Source organism: Parus major, chromosome 1A (assembly GCF_001522545.3).
Source record: "Parus major isolate Abel chromosome 1A, Parus_major1.1, whole genome shotgun sequence".
NCBI classification, from domain to species: Eukaryota; Metazoa; Chordata; class Aves; order Passeriformes; family Paridae; genus Parus; species Parus major.
The window spans coordinates 47,981,529-48,003,381 of NC_031773.1; the positions used below are offsets into that span (position 1 = coordinate 47,981,529).

A 21,853-nucleotide genomic window follows, 5' to 3' on the forward strand; every position below is an offset into this window, starting at 1 on the left:
GTAAGGAAATGAGGGGAAGGACAATCTTATCTTTCTTTCTTGGAGAATCTCCCTAAAACAGAAAAAGAAAAGGCAGAAAGTCATGGTGGTGCTATTGCTATAAAGAAAGAAGCTCAGGATCTACAGAGTCCTGAGATACCCTGTGAAACAAGCTTGGATTAGATAGACTCCTCTTAAACTCTACACATGCAATTGCTACATGGATTTTAAACACTGAAAGATGAAGATTTTGTTTACTGCAAATACTTTTTTATGTATCCCAATGCCCAAAAGTAAAATAGAGGCTGGATTTATTCTGAAACATGGTCAGGAATTTTAAAACAGGCTTTTGTACACGCAAACAAAGGGAGCACGGAAAACAAGAGCTTGCGAGTTACTTAAATGTCAAGGATTACATTATACCAGGTAAAACTGAAATGTAGCACAGGGACTCAGTTTCATAAATTAAATGTCATTGCTGATGGGTACAAATTATATAAGAAAGATGGAAGGGAAAAGCAAGGTGGCACTTTGTCAGATGCATTTATAGCTGCAGCAAGATACATTTCAGCTTCAAAGTAATAAAAAAATAAAAAAATAGCCCCAAACAACTAAAGTGGACACCTTCTGCAGCCTACTCCAGCAGTTAGTAGGCAGGAATGAATAAGCCTCTCTTAAGGTACTCAAAGCCACAAAACACTGTACTTGTGGAGAACTTAGCTGCCCACACTTGTTTTAATAAATACCACCAAACATTGACCAAAGAAGTTCACCAGTTACACAGAAACCTGCTCTCATCCAGACAGGTTCTTGACAAATAAATGAGAAAAATGCCCCCAACCCAGGAACTGGAGCAGAGAAATGACACGTGACACCATGAACACAGTATCTAAATGTAACATAGTAAAGAGTTTATTTGACTTAGAAAAGATCTCCCACATAATTAACTGGACACATATACATTAAATATACAAACACATACCAAAAGAAACACAGAAGGCACACATTCAGCCAAGTGGCTCTTTTTGAACCACTCACCACTGCAGGCCAGAAAGAGAGAGCCGTGAGCCCCAGCTTCCTTACTTTGTCCAAAACCAGGACCACAGCTGTAGGCCCCACGGTGCTCCACACAGATCAGCCAACGAGGGAGTGAGATCCAGAGGACAAACGTCCTCTTGGGATTGTACAGGGTCAGGATACAGATGCCAAAGAGAGCTAATCTGGCTTTTCTGAGTAGCAACACAACAATTCCCATCTTTCCCACCCCCTCGGAAGGTTGGTGACTATTGATTACATGAAGGGCCATCTCGGGCAAGCACAAAAGGACATCTTATTTGAAGACTGCTGTACCTTCAGCCTCAGCTGGCAGACTTCCAACACAATTCCTAAGCACTGCTCTTTGCCCCTGTGACCCCCTGCACCATCAACCACATTTTATCTGGAGAGCGGGAGAGGTTCATTTTACAGGTCACAGCCTCAGGTTTCTAGCGCTCATCAAGAACCACAATTAGCAAAAACTAGTCAAAATAAATGTGGTCACCTCACCCAGATTCACTTCTGTTGCCATAGGAGCAGGTAAATAGCCCAAGTGCAGCAGATTTTATCTTCAGGGAAGAACTAGTTCCACCAGAGCCTGAAACCTCCACTCTGGATCAACAAGGCTGTGTGCATCCTCAGAGTCATGCTGAGTTTAAGGAGCAGATTTATATCATGCAAAAAAGCAAGTTTGTTCTCTCAAATTAAGTAATTAAGCAGCGCGTGATAAGCCTAAGGAATTCTACTAGCCCCTGGAGTCAAGGCATGAGACTGACTTCCATGGAAAGAATTTGAAAGCAAGTGAACATTACCTTTCAGGAACTGGTGAGGCAACAAAGACAAACAGATGAGAGACATTCTCTGGAGAGGACATCTTATTAGTTGACAGGTTAAAGAGAAGAGCTCTGACATCCACCATAGGGAAGAGAAAGTAAAACGCTTTAATGCCAGAAGGAAAGGAGGGGCAAGTGAAATCGGCCTCTTGGACTATTTGTTAAGTCACTTCACCCAAAATGAAGCAACAGGGAGATAAAGGACTTCCTGGAAAACCTGACCATATATATCAAGATGGTGCTAATTAGTTAATTAACCTATTGCACAATTAAAAAAATAAATATTCTAAAAGCCTGGGAGGACAAGGAAGCACCAGATGACACTGTTCTTACCAGAACAAAAAGTAGAACAACATCAGCCTAATAAATTTATATCTGATCTTTGCCAACGAAGTGAAATAAATACAAGGAGAGAAAAACAAAAAGTCTCCCAAATGTCTAGAGAGTAACCAAATTATGGCAAAATCAAACCACTTTTGACAATCCTGGAAACACAGTGAGTAACTTTAGGCACATGAGCTACACACATGAAGCCAACAGGATAACTCAGCTATCAAGTCACTTCTACATGCAAGTGGTGGTGTCATTTCCAACACCTCTTTTTTTCCCCATTACCAGGAACGATTTTATGAAACACGTCTCATAATATGAGCTGACAGACCCAGCTGTAAAACTGCAGCTCATTCCCAGAAGGCTACATAGAATATTATATGGAGTAGCAAGCATTTAACCCATGGAGTGAGGATGAGTATGTTTAACAGAGGGCACAATACCTTTGGTATTTTAGCATCTCAAGACATTCTGCAGGGTAAATAGAGTAAAGTGGACCTGCTTGCCATTCAAGTTAAATATACTTCAAGGGAAGGCAATTAATCAGTGAATCAATTGCATTTTATCATCAACTACAGACATCTGTTTGAGTGTAAGAACCTCTACTGCAACCTAGCACCTGAGAGTCTTTGGATCAGCTACTTCTGTGTTGGGGGTGCATCAACTGCCTTTGCTGTGAATTTGTTGTACAGCTAAAAACCCAGATGGTTTCTCTAAAGAAAAAGAAAGAAAATAAAACCTGTGTTTTTCCTGATGTTTAAATTATTTTTTTTTGGCACATAGGCATGTTAGTTTTCAGGTGTCTTCTAATAACTAGAACCTATATTTTTTTAGGTATCACAAGAGGATTTACTTATGACAGCAGGGTATGTAATTTAAATGGCAAGAAAGCAGAGTGAAATGTCAATCTGCCCACTGTAGAGACAAAAACAATCTGTAGAGACAAAAACAAACTTATCCACTCTGTTAGTGAGAAGAACTGGAAAAGGGATAGTGAACAAGAGGACAGAAGTGCCAGTCAGATCCCGTAGTAGCTATGAGGAAATCATCAAGGAAACCATTAAAACAGCCTGACAACAGTTCTTTTTTGTACCATGCAATGAATTTAGGGTTTGTTACCGCAGCACACTTTGGAGGCCAAAAGTGAAAAAAGGATTTTTAGAAAGAGACTAAGCATATTTGTTAAGGCCAGGTCCAGAAGGAACTGCCAGAAAGCTGATAAAGTCCATAGACTGCTGAAATGGTGTCAGAGAAAGACCTCTGTATATGCAAGCCTTGTATTTTATGCTTCTGTGATCATCTGTTACAGGCTATTCTCAGAGGCAGAAGAGCAGATCAGATGGCCTTTGGTCTGATTGCACACAATGCTTCTTATGGATCAAAGCTCTCCATTTTAGCATGATTTAGATTTTGGAAAGGTCAGCTTAAGGAAAAAAAAAAAGGAGATTTGAAAAGCTTGCATGCCTCTTCTGCTTCCCCTTTCAACCCTCAAAGACGTGATCCTTAATCACTGAGTCTCCAGGAATGGTAAAAGTATTGCTGAATTAGCAACATCGAGGATTTCATAACAGACACTGAAGTGTGTGTTATTGCTCCCAGATCCTGCCCAGGCCCCTTATCAGGCACTTCTCCTGACCTGGTCTCAGCTGTATGTTCAACATTGCCCTATATTCCATTTTTTCTCTTTACCACATTCTTGCTAGATCACTTTGTTCGACTGCTACATTTATGACGTGATACAGTTCTGATAATGCTCTGTTGGCCACTGTTAGCTAAACCCTTCTCCCAGACCACTCATTTCTGTGTGGGCAAGTGACAACAGGAATCTACAGGAAGACACCTTCTGGACAAAGGATTGTTCTGCTATTTGTAAACATCCTTATTTCACACAGAATTTGCCACTTCAATTGGATTCAGCCTTACAGCCAGTCAGATCAATACAGTTTTGCAGTACAGTAGAGTAAACAATGCAACACAGTGATTCCAAGTCTGTAGCTAGACAGACCAAAGTAGCAGCACAAGTAAGTCAGAAAATCTCCTGCATTTCTCTGGGCACAGAGCAAGCTCTGAGACCAGTCATCACAGTTGTTTTTGTATACAAAATACGTGTGCATGTAGACATATGGACTAATACATTCATCACTAACCCTCATTTAAGTGACCAGCTATCCAAAGTCTGCTCATCACCCAGTGAATGTGCTTTAGCTGGGGGTGCCAGATGCATCCAGGACCCACAGTGGCTTTACAGACCACTGCATGAGGATATGGCTGTAGGTTCAAAAATCAATCAAGAAATTACTGTTCCAGCTTGTGATTCAGTCTTTAGTTCTCCAGACAATCCTTCCCAATCAAGATAACACACAGGTTGATTGTTTGTTTTTATCGCTCATAGTGGAGTTTGGATTCAGGTTACCTGGAATGAAAAGAAGTTAAAGTAGTGTTAATGTTAAGTAAATAATAAGACCTGGATAAAGTTTGGACTCATGCTTCGCTCTCTTTTTTTACTATGCACCTCGTGTTAGACCTATATTATTCTGCACTCTCTCATAGCTTTTTTTCTACTGCAGTGAAATGAAGAAACATTAAAACAAGAGCAAATGCAGAGTATATTATAGAGAAAATCACTCAAGAAGTATTTCAGGCTTTGTCTTGTACCCAGTCCAGATTCAGTGGTATCATTAGGTTCCAGCTGGCAGTGAAAAATAACCTGGTCATGCTTTGGGTGGGAAGTTTTCCAAAGAGTGAGGTATGGAAAAAAAACAACCCAAAAATGTAAGGTCATCTCATCCACTTGATACCCACACACATTCTCAGTAGAGGTTTTTTCATGTTTTGTTTCAAATATCTCTAGTGCCAGTGTTTCCACCACTGCCTTTGCAAGACAAATCCCAGTGCCTCAAGGTCTCTCACTAAAGTGGCAGAGAATGCTGCCTCCATTTTTTATAATCCTAGATCTTTTCACTGCTTACTCTATGAATTTCTTCTGCTCCCAGTATCTGTACCTTTCAATGCTTGCACTTCTGTCTGGTCTCCATCATTACAGATGTTGATCTGGATGCCCGACATATCTGTTTCAAGCACTGTACTAAAGTGTGTTCTGATGCTTTTGCAAGTAAGGGAGCTCATCTGTGCTCTGAGCTCAGCAAAGCTTGCATGTCTCTAGCCCAGGGCAGCAGGGACTGAGAGGGGCTGCCTTGGAATCACTCTGAACACGGGCAGGCCTCACTCATGTATTTGTACAGAAGGAAGGTACATGTACATCTCCCAAGCACTTGGAGCCAGATGCCTTTTCAGAGTGAAAACAGAGAGGGAAAACTGCCACAGATCATGGTGACATGCTACTGAGAAATCTCAGCCTTGCTAAGCTTAGGGAACATTCAACCCGAGCACTGCCTCTGAATTGGGCTTCAAGAGAATAATTTTTAATGTCACTCTCTTGCTTGTGGGTATTTAATCAGTGTTGCCCTTATCTGTAGGTGATTGGGAAGAGAAGAGCTCTCTTCTCTCCCGTTCCTTCTCTCCACTTTCTTCCACACTGCAACTTCTTGATGTTAAGCTGGGAGGTTGCACTGCAACCTGTCCTCACTGGTGGCTGCTCTGTGTGCTACTGCCTCCTCCCCACAGCTCCCTGGGGCATTTCATTCTACCTGTCCCCCTCTGACACATCCTCATGTTAGTATTATCATTATTCCTGTTTCCTCCCCACCCCTCTTTCCTTCCCTGTCTCTGTCACATTCAAGACCCTCATGTTTATTTTGAAGGACGTCTGTGCTTCTCCACTTAATTTCAAAGCCCAGCCCTTTTATTCTTGTCACTCTTGTCTTCTGATCTTCTTCTACATATCCCACTACAGTTAGAACAAACATCCTCCATCCTTGTATGTACCCAATAACATTTCCCTCTTTCTCTCTAGAAAAGAGGCTGAAAATTCCAGTTACTACCCTTCTGTGATCTCACTTTTGCTGAAAAATGTTGGAGATACCTAAGCCGCTATTTCAATGCCATTGCAGTGCCCAGCATAAATCCCATTTCCTGTTGCAAGAAGCACACAGAACTAAACCACAAAATCCTTCTACTAAGTGTATGTATTCTGCAACCACCACTCATGAGGAATGAAGTTGATGCATGGAGCAACTCAGGACAGCAGACCCTTCTGAACAAGCCCACTTTGTTTCTTCCAAGGGAGAAGACTAACCAAAAAGTCTGTGCCTTCTAATGGCACACAGCTTTCAGACCTTTGCAGTGTTTCCCAGAAACTGCATACATAAGTCACTGTCTTTGCTGATCACAGTCTGCCCAGCACCAGCTTAAAATTAACAAGATTCTGGTCAGGTTCAGAGCTGCTCTTGTGTTTCTCAGTGGGAAACAGCGAAATTCAAGGGTTCTGTTAATTTGATGATGTGGTTTGAGAAAGCCTTGTAAGATGATGTGCAACTTCCATGTGCTAGGACAACACCTCAGGGTGTTAATTCATATACTTAGTTTGGGACATTACTTACAATCTGTAGCCCTTGTATTTTCCAGACTCCCAAATTCTGACTTGTAAGTATCCTTTTCTAGCCTGTAAATACTGCATCAGATTTTCAGGCTCCATCACAGCACACACTTTCATAATTTCCCTTACCAGTTCAGATTCTCTTCATCACCATTTGCTCCTACAAGACCCAATCTGACTTTTAGCCTGCTTGAATAATGTCTTTCAACTACTCCATGAGCTACTCAGGTGTGGATCTGGTCTCTTCATGCATTTGCAAGATGGGATGTGTCTCTCTGGTGCTACAGAATTAATAGTGACTTTGGAGGATGTGTGCACAGGCAGGCCCATGGGGCTTAAGTGTGCCGTTTAATCTTTACAAAAGTTAAGGGCAGCTATTTCAAACTGTGAAGCTCTGAGTAATTGCATCCTAACCTGCCTGCATACCAAGTACCTTCTCCTTCATTTCCACTTCTTATCTCCTTTCTGTCACCCAGAGTATCACAGCACCAGTTTTTACTAGCTTTGCTCAAAGACAACTTAAACTTTTAAAACGGAGTCACCCCTGAAGTTACCTAAGAACAAAATGCTCCCTATCTTTATACTGAGGCTGGAACTCTATTCCATGGCTGTGTTTAAGAATTTTTTATTAAATCCTTGTCTGTTCCTCAAGAGTCTCCATCTGTCTAATGTATCCTCTACCATCTCTGTTCACATGCCACTTTGGGACTATTAGACTAGAGAAGTTTTCTCTCAAGAATAGTGATTTAATTCAAAAGCAACACACAATCCATGATCTTCCTCCAGCCTTTGATGACACCAGATGGCCAAAGTCTACCTACACCATACTTCAAAAGCTGCGGAGTCTCCCACTGTCACCATGAACAGGCATTCTCAATTTGCATAAACCAAAAATACTAGCAAGGACTCACTGGAAAGGTTTATCAGGTCAGAAAAAGCACAGGGGGAAGACTGGTGTGCTGGACCTCAGCGCCTTCCCTGGACCTGCTCTCAATTCTTCTTCCCCCTTATTGAAAGAGTTGGCAGTCTGCAGGAAGTAACAGCAGCAATAAATAAAATGTGAACATAATAGCATGGTAATGTCTTGTGGAAATGGTCTAGACCAAGTATCAGACTGTCTGGCACAGATCCACTGTGTCAGGAGGAACAGAGACAACCCTGCTGCCCGGATGGTGCAATGCCCCAGCAGGGCGCAGCCCCACTGTCCCACCAAAGACATCAACCTCTCGTGCAGTAAGCTGGGCCTGAGTTCATCAAGACATTTAAAGCAGCCAGGCTGGCCGCTTTAAAACAGCGAGAATCTGATATTTCAAAGTACTATGAATCAGAGATGACACAATTCTCTCCTTCTGTCACTAGAGGGTAGTGCAAGCACTCAGGTCCATTCCCACGGAGTGGAAATGCCCATACATCTCCCCACAGGTCCTTGCTCATTTTTCCTGGCTTTAAGGAATGGGGCACCCCAGCACATAATGTCTGTGCTCAAGACTTACTTGGAGAGAGAACTTCTTTAGACCGGGGTTCACTTCTACCTCCCCAAATGCCAAATGCAGATTCTAAAATGGATCTACTACAGTCTTCAATAAATTTGCCATGCTGTCTTACAGTTCTCTTGTGCTCATTTGGCATTTTTGAGTCCATCCTTCATTTAGCCAGAAATATTTCCAGGAACCTAATTAATCACTGTTGTTGACTGTCACAATACCCCACTTTTCTTCTTGGTCTTTCCGTTTCACATCATGGTAGCTGCAAAGGAATTCAGTTTCTCTGTATCTGCATTTCACATTCATCAGAGCACAGAATGGTCTCTGGCCAGACAAGTGGAGGAGAAATTTTTTCCTTGCAATTAGTTTATTTTCATGATGGTGCAGGATGTATTGACACCCAACACAGCTCACTGAGAGAAAGGACAATCAGGCTGAATAGTCCAAAGATTTACTACACAAAACATGTAAAATGTTGGGGAGTTAGCTATGAAGCCATAACCTATTAGAAATTTTTATCATTTGTGTCTTCAACTGATTGAAGCCTTGGGAGGACTTAGTGAAAATATCAGTCACACATTAAGAAAGAAAAATTGAGGTCCAGTGATCTACTTTGTAGCTTCTATTTTCATGACCTTCTCCCCCATTTCAGAAGGTGGTAAAGGAGCAAATTAAAAAGACTTGCACCCTTCCTCCACTCCTTGGCCCTCACCTCAACATAAACATATTTTCTTCTCCACCAGGAATTTGTCACAGTAAATACACCTGCCTAAGCTAATGAGGAAAGGAGGGATTACACTGAAAATCTGTCTGTGGCCTGCTAGCCACTACAATATACACACAGTGCTGCTGTTTGTTAGGGAAATGCACTTCATGAATTGAGCACTGTTTTATACAAGGCAATGTTCACCTTTCTCTCCCTTTGTTGCTCAGAAGTATGAACAACATCCACATGAGAAGTACCAACTTTACAGAAAGACTGCCATCAAACTGCTTTCAACTTAAATGGCCTGTATCTTTTGATAAAACTTCTACCTTTTCATCTTGCCCATTTTGATTCAGAGGAAATAAGAGGATCTACTCACAAGTGCCTATAGTGGGTATGCTTACATCAATCATCAGCAAAGCTCAGAACAAGGGACACAGAAAGCAGAGTATGCTGGGAGAAGGTTTTACCTGAGTTGCCTCCAGTGCTCCGAACACTAGCATGGCCAATGCTGAGCCTCTCATACTCCAGTTTCATGTTCCCAAGGTCTTCTCCTGAATGTCCTTCACTCGCAAAAGAATTGGCCTCAATGCTTGACCCTGGAGACCGCTTGGCCTTGCGACTGAAAAGCCCACTGGCAAACCTTTTTCCTTGCTTTGCATTGGTCTGTGCATCTTCTTTCTTTATGTCACGAATAGACTCTCTGGATTTGGATTTATTTTTCAGGTCCATGTGGAGCCGGGACAACAGTTTCTGGGGGCTCCGATTCAGCTTGTTCAAGTTCTCCAGAGGTGGATCTATTTCTGGGAAGACTTGCTCCAATGTGACTAAGTCATTCAGGAACTGATTTAACCGTTTCTTTGACTCACTTGTTTCCTCTTTCTCCATGTTTCCCTGATTGTCTTGCCTGTGCCGTGAAGCCCAGAGCATCATATCACCACGGGTTGCCCCTGCTACTAAACCATACTTTGGGTTAATGAACTTCCGAGCCACGGTGGAGGAATGAAAGCCTGGCTTCCCAATTCCATGGAGGAATGGGTTAGCAATACCCAGTTCCTTGTACAAATTAACTTCCTCTGAGATGGCGTAGAGCTCACGAAACTCAATGTCAAACATCTCCACGTGCTGTCCTGTCAAGACTAGCAGGATGTTTCTGTCAATGTGGGATGAAGTCCATGTGAAACTAGGAGGAGGAAACAGAACCAACATTAGATTTTGGGGTGCATAATTGACCCAGCCCACCTAACAAAACCTAAGGCACTACATGGGAGTGAGTATGTAGCATTGTGCCATTTGTCCTTATATCCTTGGCCAGATGAGCCCCAGTAGATACATGACACATTATTGTTCTTCTTTAGACACGTAGACCAGATTTGGAAGAAAAGGCCCCAAAACTCTGAAGGACAGTTTACCCTTTTAAAAAAGCAGCACTGCATCAATAGGAAAAGTCTCCGGATTGAAAACCTCACTGATGAGAACTGAGTACAGAGACTGGTGGGGAGTCCTTGCAGACCCCTTCCTGATGAGGTGTGGATCTGTCTCTAGCCCTCTGAAGTGGTCTGACAGCATGGGTATATTCCATTCTCTGAGAAGGGATCTATGCCACCTTCTCTGTTGTCCCACTCCAGTTTATACAGATGCACACAGATTACAGAAGCTGGGATAGAAGGGGGATGACATATGAAGAAGACTCTCAAGCAAAGTCATGACCATTTAAATAAATGCCTTAATACCTTAAGCAAGAGTAACCCACCTGTATGATCCAGTGGCCACCTTCTCACCATCCACCATCAGGAATCGGGATGCCAGTGTGCCTCTGATCTTCCCTGATGGCATGTAGAACCCAACTCCTGTCACAGAGCGTATGCGGATATTCTAACAGGGAGGTGAAAGACAAAATGTCACAATAAATAGAGCAGAAAATTAGATAATTGCCAGCTCCAAGTCTTCAGATGTCACTCACATTATCTCACTACTTCTGGGACTACAACTCATTTTGTATCAGCCACCAGAAGGGCTGCAGAAGGAAAGCACAGTGCTGTAAGTCCTGTCATCATCCCCTGTCTACCCATCAGTTTATAACTGTCCAAGGGGTCAGCATCATCAAAACCCTCCCTGCTGCCTTCAGCTATTCACTTGAGCCACTGGCAAGACAATGCTGTCAGATAAGTGTCTCTACTAATGTCCTTAATAGATCAGTGAAGAAGAATTTCTGAAGACGAGGAAGAATCTTTTCATAAAATGAATGGAAGTAGTTAGAAAAATAATACCTCTTCCCCAAACCTCACTTCTCACACCCTTTGGTCAGCTAACCTACAAGTAATAAAACAAAACACTACCAGACATAGAAAAACCACAAAGTTAAGGTTACAGGATTTTCAACAATAGACCTGTGCCTACTATAAGGATATATTTGCACATTGGACTGAGTGTTACTCTGCTCATGGGTCCTGGCTGCACAAAGCTGAACTGCCAAAGTGCCCAACAGGAAACATTCCCCCACGCCCCAAACCCAAAAACATTGAATGTCAGTATAAGTTTGGAGCAAATTATCTTGTCACTCTGACACACAAATCTAGACAATTTTCTTCATTCCACCATCTTTTTATGTAAGGATTCCTTAAGAATGAAAAGCTAAAATGCACTGTGAACTGGAGTCATAAATCCAGGGCTGGGAGTCAGATAGTCCCAGGCATAATTGCAGTTCTGATACTATTCCCTGTGATGTTCTGGGAAAGTCCATTCACCTTTGTTTCATTCTTCCCCTTCTGCAGAGCAGAAGAATCAGGAGGATTTGGCTAATGCTAACACAGCCTCAGATTCCACAAAGAGCTAAGTCCTATTACTAGAAACCTCAGTGACAGCTTAAATATTGATAGGCTGTAGAAATCAGCATGCAGGAATGAGTGATTATAAGAATGCAGATTTCTTTCAAAATCTGTTTTTCTGAATATAACTCCTGCCTTTTGAATCCACTCCTATTCTCCCCCCCCGCCTCAGAATACAGCAGTGGAAATACAAATTCTGACTAACAGTAACTGATGATAGTACTGTTTTGCACTCAGCTGTTGCTTGATCTGTCTGGAGTCCTGTGTGGGCACAAGCTAATTAATGCTCCCAACACTGCTGAAAGTATTATTACCCTGTTTTAAAGATGAGGAGCCTAAGACAGAAAAAGATGAAGTGGTTTGCCCAAGGCCTAGCAGTGAGTCATATGTGTGGGATGCTGAAGGCAGGTTGGGTAGAACACAGGAGAAAGGGTGCCCTTTCCAGTAGTTAAAATAACATTTGAATCTGGCTGGCTGATCACCTGAAATATTTTTTTTTTCCTTGCTGATTGATGTTGGATGTGGGATTTTCCAAATCATGGTATGCTGACTGTGCAAGACAAGAAATCAGTCAACAGCTCAGACTCTGATATGTACTCCTGTGAATCAAGAAGTATTAGTCTGTGTGAGCAGAAAGTTTCCCAGCATATAACAAATGTGGATCTTACTGTGTTTGAATGTTCTATCACCTTCTTTTGGTGGAAAGAAAGCACACTTGAATTTCTGCAGTAACTGAGGTGTACGTAACACTTAGAAGGGTGCAGAGGGGATGGCACTGAACAGCTGAGCACATAAATCTCCTTGAATAAAGTACATACAGGAGTGCATTAATACATCTTGAAATGCAGAAAACAAGCACAAAGTCACATAAACATCAAGTCACTTAACAGGTTATTTGTATAGTATTTTCTGCCTTGAAGGATCTCAGAGGATTTGCAGACTGCTAAGTCAAGCTGTACAGAGAAAGAACAAGCCTGGGTTCATGTACCAAAGACTGCACAATAACAAAAGAGAAAAGACAAATATAAACAAGATAAGATTGCAGGCATTTTCAGGGGGGACTAGAGTTACAGTAGTAACAAATATTTTGAGTAGAGGACCAGTTAACTCACCAGAGAGTAGTGACACCTCCAGAACTGTATTGTTGCAGAAGTCTGCTTAAGGTTTATTTTGTCATAACCTGGCTTATGGGAGATTCAGTCTGCATTAAATTTCCATATTTCCTTTCCACAGACTTGCACCACTCCTCATCACAAACAGTGACTAACATCTCCCTGGCTACAACTTAATATGACTGGCAACAGTCAAGCCTGACAGAGCATCCTAATACAAATAGTAATTCCTTGCTTTATTGTGACACTTTTAAACCTCACTCTGAATCCACAGAAAGCTAAATTAGACCCAATTTAGAAAGTGAGTAATGCTGTGAATGACTTGACAGATCTAGGCTGTAGTGCTTACAAACTGGGGCTGAGTAGGGGGACACACAACACAGACCCTGAAGGGAGATGGTGTAGCTGCTTCTACCAGAGAATCCTATGTGTACCTTCTCTCTTAGAACTGGGAAATCCTCTGTTTGCCCTGGACAGTTTTGGAAAAGGCATGGTTATTGACAAAACAGTGTAACTTGCAAGTATTCATGTAGAACAGGATGGAATGCAGCTAGCTGGGACATGGCCTGCCAAGATCATTACTGAATATTATCTACCTGTGTCTTTATGAAAAGAGAGCCTTACAAGCTTCCATTCTCAGAAGGTCACAAATAGTCTAAGAGAACACTCTAGCAGACCATTAAAAAACCAACAGCACTGCTTCACATCACATTCCACTCCTCCCTCATCTCAGGTAAGAATCAATGACAAAAAATATAAAATACTGAAATGAAATTCCTAAAGTTTCTTCGGCAGAAGCTTTTTAGACAGTCTGAAGTGAAAGGAGAAACTTCTTACGTGTTGGGAAAAGGGATGTAACAATTAACGTGAAAGCAAACTTCCTGCAGATAAGTCATTCCCTGGGCTTGCTTGGAGCTCTTAGGAGAACTCTCTTCTTTGGGCAGGAGTGTCTGTTACTGTGGTTAGGGTTAACAGAAACAGGAAGACAAAAAACACTTATAAAAAGTGGTGAGAACATTCACCCTCAGATCCTGCAAAAAGAGGAATTTCTGAGGGGCTATGAATTTTGTGTATATGAGATCTCTGATTCACTGTGATCTCCAAAGAATACTCTTGTGTCAAACATAACAGAAATCTGACAAACCATGTCCTGTAGGCTCAGGAAACCGTATGACTCACACATACAAGACATGCTCTTATGAACAACCCATGAATGTTCTGATGATTGAATTTAAACACGTTTCTGGTGAACTCTGGCCTTCAGACAAAAATTGAGGGTTTCTCATTTCATGCTTGGAGTTGGTTGAGAATTTTTACATTTTGTAGGGTGAGGTACTGTCGTCTTACCTCCTGATTCTACCTTACAAATGGAGGGAAAGTAGTTTCCCTGCCATGAGACTGTCAGCAGGTCATGATGCCTTGCCATCTCTACAAAAATAATATAATAGCCAGGAATTTTGTGAAAATGTCCATCTTTGTACACAGACAAAGGGCAAAACACAGTGTTAACAGTAAATCTCCCCATATTAGGACTGTTGAAGTACTCATTTTGTGTTGGACGAACAGGGCAATAGGTCTAAAAGGGCAGCGAATGCAGAACAAAATGAGTATCTGGTGGTGACAGAATAAACAGTGTGACCCTGCAGCTCATGGTAGTGCATCATCTCTCTCCCCCCTTGGATCAGAACTTGCCTCTAAACATTAAAAGTTGTATTTCACGTGTCTGCACACTTCCTGAGAAAAAAGCCATCCTCTGTACCTTGCACAAGGATTCCAAAGGAAAGGTGGGCCGAAGAGCAGGAAAGAAGAGTATGCAATTCCTTTGCTGGCAAACTGTCTGGTGAAAACCTTCTAGAATAAAGCAAAATGTTTATTCAAAAAGGAGGTAACATTTTCCCTGTTGCTAAAAATCTGTAGAAGAAACTCAGACATCAAAGCAGATGTCAGGAGAAAGACTGGTAGGTAAGAAATGGGTGAATGATAGAGTTAACTCAGCAATTTCAATATCCTCTGTGGTCAAACAATTCAGGACACAATGATTCTGCTTGAACAAGACTGGAGGACCAGCTTTCTTTCTTGCTTTAAATCTGGATCTTCAACCCTTGGCATGTTGCATCAAAGAGGAAGGGCTGGGGAGAGTCCTCAACAGGAAACCTTAACCTTGCTGGAGCTTCCTTGGGTATCCAAAACCTGTTACCAGGGAAATTCCTGCATGATGGTTTCTGCTACACAGACCCAAGCAGCAGCATAGGCACATCCAAGGCAGCTGTGGGTGGGATACTAAGGAACATCTTCATTGAGAGGCTAAGGACTTTTTTCCCCATCCCATGAAGAATCTCCCTGGTCATTCTATAGAACCATATACAGGAATTACCTGCACTGACCTTAACAAGACTAACAAAAGCCTGGAAACTGGTTTAAAAGAAAGATAACTGGAAAAGAAAGATAACAACCTTCAGGGGAATTTAAGATCCAGTTTGAGATACCTGGGAAAAGAGGGGGAAAATTTGAAGGACAGCAATCTGTGGGCTGAAGCTCTGCAGGATAGTGAACAACTAGGTCAAAAGGTGTTAAAAATTTCTTCTCAGTGGACTTCTCAGCTTGTATTATTTTTAGCTGAAGAAGTCTAAAAAAAAAGCATAGCATGGGCTGCCATGAAAGAAGGGAATCACAGAAGAGACACAGAAAAGTTTTCTCCTTCTTTTGATTGCATCAGTTCAAACGGCACCTCCTTGGTGAGAGCCATACAACTAGACTGCTGCAGGACCTAGGCACTGGTGTAGCACATCACTGTGATCACTGGTTTAGGAGTGTCAAGTCTTTGTAGATACCTGTGGAGAAGGATAAGAGGAAGAGTAGAAGGGGACCGCTTACTGTTTAGAGACAGAAAAGACAGACTGAAAGGAACTCGCCTCTCCAACAGCAACACAACTCTTCCTAAAATGCCAGGACATCTTTTCATTCACTCTGTCCAGGAGTTAAAATGTTGTAGCACTTAAGACATCATTCCTGTACCTGATGATATGATGAGAAAAGTACTGGGAAACTGGTACTAGAGCAAATGGAACTACTGCTGTGATTTCACAGCTATGTACCAAAGAGACACAAGCCTAGGACACACAATATCTCTGGCACATGAAACATTACAACATCTGTTGTAATGAGGTCTGTGTCTTACTTTCAAAGACACCAGAGGGAAGGACCTTCCATCACTGTTTTGGAGAAAGATGAGAAAACTTCTCAGCTGGATGTCTTTTTTGAGGAAACACAGAGCAGAGTGGTAGCTCACAGGAGCACTGTTAAAGATACATGCAGGTAATTTTCATACAGATTTAAGATTGTTCTCCTAATATGATTAATATAAGACTCTATAATCTTCAGAGCTTCTTGAGTTTTGGTTGTGTTTTGGGGTTTTTTAACTATTAATTGCGTGTTTATGGAAAATCCACCCTTCCTCCAGGCAAAAAGCACTTTTTCCCCTGCTGCTGCTCAGAACAGTTGGATTACAAAGAGGGGTGAGTCTGGCATCCCATAGGTTGTTTCCAACCTAGAAATTTTTTTCAGTATTCAGAACAAGTCTGTAGTAGCAATGGTGACTAAAAAGATGGGGGAGAAAAAAGGAAGGAATACAATACTAACAAGAAACACAAAGGATTTCAGTCTGTATGTAATGGAGTGAGATCCTCCGAGGCTGCTTCTGCCCACAAAGATAGACTGACTACTCTGCTGTGCTGCATGCACTGCATGAAGGCACTCTGGTATGGGACTGGGCAGCACCTTTGGCCCTCAATCCCTTAAATTCTCCTGCAGAGGAGGACTACAAGCTCATTCACTCTCAGATGATCACTGCTAGATAGAAAAATCTTGATTTCACAGAGTGTATGTGTGCTGTAAGAGGCAACCATGCAGACAACTCAAAGAACTACTTGGGACTCCAGATTGAATCCTCACATAGAATACCTATAGGAATTTTCTCTGATAATTTTCTCCCCAAACAGGAATTTTTAGGTTACAAGGGCCAAGAAACTACACAGATCCCTGTCTTGGGTGAAAGGCAAAAAAGTCCAAATCTTTCCTTTTTCTTTCCTTCTGTACTATCAAGACATTCTGTTGTCCCTCTGTGTTCCATCAACCCTCTCTAAGTGCTGTGTTATGACTTGTAGGGAAGAAGGGATGTGTTTCCCGGCCCGAACAAGTCCCAAGATTCATTACAGCTGCAAAAGGCCATTGACCTGCAGGAGATAATGGGTCAGTACTGAATATCTTACCCGGATCTGCAAGTCACCGAGGTCAAGGCATCTGCACATTTCCAGGAAGAGCTTCACTCCCTCCTCATCTAGGATTATATAGACTGGGATCCAGCGCTTATACGCTGCATCAACAATATCGCGGAAGATGTCCCGGTCCGTAAACACATCCATGACCACTGCAATAATCTGGAAACAAGAAGATGGTAGACAGACAACTGAATATTAGGGACTGAAAGGAAGGCCTGTCCCAAAATAAAGGAGAGCACTGATACCAGATAGTGGAGGAGAAGCCCACAGGGAGACAAAAGTACAGGGAAGTACATGCCCAAGGACTACCAGTAATTGTAATTTTCTGGGTTAACTGCTGCAGTTTGGAAGGAAATTAGTATATGTCTATGAGAGTTCTCCTTCTGGATGAAAATTACTTATTTTAGCAGCCTGATGAATGCCAAAGCCAAGTACCAAATTTTTTCTCTGTATTGAGAAATTTCCATTGTCTCTGTAAGGATTCACTTAAATGAAGAAGAACGCTGAAAATAGACTGAAAAGAAAGACTGAAAACACAATTTTAACACTTAAGTTGAAGGTGTCTAATGGAAGAATGAATGTGCAGAGGAATCAAGGCCTGCATCCCCAGCCACGATGCATAGTGCAGACAACAAGAATTCTATTTTACTTTTTTTTCCACAAATCCCCATGAAAAGTCTGCTCTCAGGGCTGGCTTCCCAAGGAATGATTTATAGAGCTCAAACATAAACACCTCATATTTCTCAGGAAGGGACCAGAGTGTATTCAAGATTCGGAGGCAAAATGATCATTCCCTCTCTTCGCATGTACTGTTTTTGTGGTATAAAACTAATCCTTTTTTCCAGGCATAGATTTTACATAAAAACAAAAGGTTTCACTGACGTGAGAGACAAGTCTGAACATTTATAGGATGAGTAACAAGAAAACCAAGAAGGTTATGGGTAACTTTAATGCTGATCTTACAGAAAGGGAGAGAAAGTCAAGACATGTATCTTTTACACCACTAGAGATAACAATTAATTTTTCTGCCTGAGTTATTCTTCCCAACATTTTAAAGGTTACCAATGGAGGAAACTGCTGTTTTTCTCGTCCCTCAGCATAACATCAGTGTGCCATGTCAGAGCTGCCATGCTGACAGTATGCTGGGAATAGAGTTACCTAAATTTTAATTTCCCAGGTGCTGGGGATCACAGTAAAAAGCCCATCTGGGCTGAGGATGGCATATACAGGTGTGAATGGTGCTAAATACTGAATCACACAGTAGGATTTTTTTCACTTGATGCTTGGAAGAGGTGCAGCTCTCTTCCAGGAGCCCCCTAAGGAAGGGGGAATAATTCTCCCCAGAGACCTCTTTCCTGTGAAAAATGCCCTTGAACAAATGGGAACACTTTTGGGAAAGTGATGCCACAGTAAACATCCCCCACTGCATCTGCAGAATCTCTGCTGAGTCTCCGCTTGTACAGCCAACAACAACCAACACTTCTGCCCTGTCAGGCTCCTTCTGTCAACAGTGCTTACACCAGCTTCCCTTTGTAAGAGAAAGAAAAAAGAGCTGACATTGTATTTATGCTCATCATTAACATGTGAGCTCCTGATACAGGTGAACTGTGCTGGAGCTACATCATACTAATTCTCACAGTGACTTCTACTAGGCAGGATTTCAGGTCCTGCCTTGGTTTTCCCTTCCCAGCAGGATGCAGGGAATGTTACCAGAACCTCTGAAAATTAAAATACAGTGAACTTGTGCCACTTTGTCTCTGAACAACTCCATATACAGGTAAATAATAATTTAAGGCATGAACAGTTCATGCATTAACTCAGGCCACTATGCTCCCTCTCCCCCCACACACAGTGGTATGGATGAACTATTTAGGAGAATGAAAGGATGATAAATAATATTCATTTGTAGTAAGAACATCCACATAAGGAATGGATAGCAGAAGCACGAACTTCTTTTGTCTCCATTCCCTTCATTTGCAATGAGTCTAATGGCTGCAGAAATTACACCCTGTCCTGGACAAACCATTGTTAGTACTGGCTTTGCAATGTGAAGGGATGGTTCCCTCCAGGCTGTGGGGCCCTAGGTCAGTTCAGGCTGCTTTCCAAGAGCGGGGACCATTGAGAACATCAGTCAAAACTTCCCATGGGCAATGCCTGTTGTTGTGTTTGCCATCTCAAAGCCCTGTCATAGCTGGTGATCTGTCAAGATCACCCATGAGCGTTCTCAAGCACAGCAAGTCAGAGCATGAGTGTCTACCCCTGCAAGAGGTTTTCCCCATTTCTTTTCCTATCCTACAGATAATAAACTTATCTGTAGGGCCCATAGGTGTGCCCAGCTCTTCATAGGAATTTTAAGATTGGCAAGTTGATGCTTGCTAATCTCATTGCAGCAAGGTAGCTTAATTAACATATATTTGTAAAATATTGATGATAAGCCACCCACAGACATGTGCCACATATTACCAGTATCTGCTTAGACCCCCCTCAGAAAAAACAAACCAAACAAACCCCCACTCTCATTTGCTGATTAAAAAGCTGCTACCTGGAGACTTTTTTTTTTTTTTTTTTTTTTGCCAGGGCCAGCTCAGCTGAACACAATAGGCATAGTTATCTATGAAATGGACCATTAAACACTCAAATGGCTGTTAAACATGAAACCAGCTTCGGGCTGGGAGGGGCACAGTTTGTCCAGTCACTGAAAAAATAAAAATCTACAAAGGAATTAATTATTTCTAGGTGCCAGGCACAGCTATTGAAAGAAACAAACTTTCCCAGTTCTTGAATGGTCTATAGAAGCCTTTGTAGCAGTGAAAAGAGGAGGTGAAGTTGCACTACATCGGAGTGTACCAAGTGACTGAGCACACCACTCATTGAACAGAATTACAGGGTGTGCACAATTTCTGAGAGCAGGGAGTTGAGAAGATCACCCTCCAGATTAATGCCTCTCTGGAAAGTTTCCTGTGTTTCCCGGCAGATTCGGTTTGAACAAGTCTGCAAAAGTTGTGCATATAGTGTGTGCTGGCAGAAGGGAACAGGTGGAGGAGGAAATGACTGCTGAAATATAAAGCAGAAAAACCAGAAAGCTACAAAACTACGCGCAGGAATGAAGTTTCTTACGCTGTTCCCCCCTTTACCCAAGGGGTGTGACAGCTCTGACGGGGATCTTTTCCTGGGTGGTCTTCCCCGGCAACTTCACCCACATCCGGGGTGGGTGACGAAAAACCTCGTGATTGCCCCCACCTGTTCAAAGCAAGCTCTTGTAGCATCATGACTGGTTTTGCTTCCTTGCCAGAGGTGCCCTGTCACCACCAGCAGTCATTTCCAGGGAAAGATAAATGGGAGGAGCAGCCACGTATTGTCTGCACTTTGGCTACTTGCAGTTCAGGCTGGACGGTGTTGAGACCACAAAAAATAAACCCCAAAAAAACACCATCCAGTAAGCGAACACGCTGCCCTGTCTTTAACTAGAGATACCTGCACACAACAGGTAGGGGTGGCTGTAACAGCATCATCACCTGTACTCCTGTGAACCCGGGAATGAGGCCGGGGCAGGGCAACGCGAACCAGGGGTACAGAACCCCAGCAGAGGGGAGGTGGCGGGGGTGTGCAGAGGTTTAACCCCATCACGGGCATCAGCTTTGGCAAAGCGCAACACGGCTGGCAGCAAGGCGCAGGGAAAGCTCAAGCATTGCACGGCTCCTGCTTTGGAGCGAGGGCAGCCCGGCTCTCGCCCACCTTCCACCCCGTGCCCCGAGGCAGACCCTTGGCCCGGCTGAGGGCGGGCAGGGCCGGCCCGTCGAGGGTCGGGCCGTACCTTCTGCGCCTGCTGGATCATCTCCCGCACCACCTCCTTCAGGTGCGGCGCGCTCTCCTCCTTGCGCGGGTGCGTGAAGAGGGACACCCGGCTGATGCCGCGGTAGAAGGTCTTGTCGGTCCAGCCCAAGTCCAGCGGGGGCACCTCGGTGTCCGAGCACTCGGGCCAGTAGGCCAGCGAGAGCGTCTCGCCGCCGGGCCCCCGCGCCACCTTGCCGCCCTCCCGGGGGTCGTCGTAGCCCCGCCAGCCGCCCCGCAGGTCCTGCAGCTCCCGGCCGGAGAGGAAATCGCGGAGCTGCTCCTTCCTCAGCGCCTCCCGGTACGCGGCCTCGCCGCGGGTCACCAGCGCCTCCAGGGCTCGGCGCTGCTCCTCGCTGTAGTAGAAGCGAGCCTGGGCCTCCGTCACCTTCTCGTTGACGTGCAGCTCGTCCAGCAGCAGCACCTGGGACTCCGCCATGCCGCCGGCAGCCCCAGCGCAGCGCCGGCCGGCAGCGAGGGCAGGAGGGAGAGGCAGGGCCGGGACCGCCTCACCTGGCCTGCCCGAGCCCGCCCCGACGGGTGGGGCGGCCGCTCCCCCGGGCCCTGGGGACACGGCTGTCCCCGCCGCCCTGCCCCTCCGCCAGACCCCTGCGCCGCCCGAGCTGCGGGGAGAACAGTGTCTGCGAAAAGGAGAAACAACCTGACCTAAGAGATGGAGGATGCCATGTAAGAAAAAAGGGAAGAGACTGGTTACGTGGAGGCCTAAACCAGCTTCGAGGGATGTGGGTTAGAAATCTTCAGCTAACTTGTGAAATTGTAGCCTAGGAGTGAACTCGGTGCATTGAATTGGGAAACCCGTGTCTTTGGGGGAATACCCTCACCCACTGAACGCATGAATTTGGAATACCCTGTGCCTTTAAACAGAGGTGGGGAAGGAGAAGGCAGTAGTAGTTCAGCCAGGTAGTGATGTAGATTCATTATG

At 43.6% G+C, this 21,853-nt stretch overlaps 1 protein-coding gene across 1 annotated transcript; it reads right to left on the bottom strand.

Annotated features, from left to right (window-relative positions):
* Window positions 1-869: 869 nt before the first annotated feature.
* FAM83F (family with sequence similarity 83 member F) lies at window positions 870-21,531 on the bottom strand. The gene is made up of 5 exons (XM_015629521.3): window positions 20,894-21,531; window positions 17,071-17,238; window positions 10,616-10,737; window positions 9,333-10,045; window positions 870-4,590 (listed from the first exon to the last, which is right to left on the bottom strand). Exons 1-5 carry the CDS (start codon window positions 21,347-21,349, stop codon window positions 4,526-4,528), a joined length of 1,524 nt encoding a protein of 507 aa, XP_015485007.1. The 5' UTR covers window positions 21,350-21,531; the 3' UTR covers window positions 870-4,525.
* Between the last annotated feature and the right edge of the window lie 322 nt (window positions 21,532-21,853).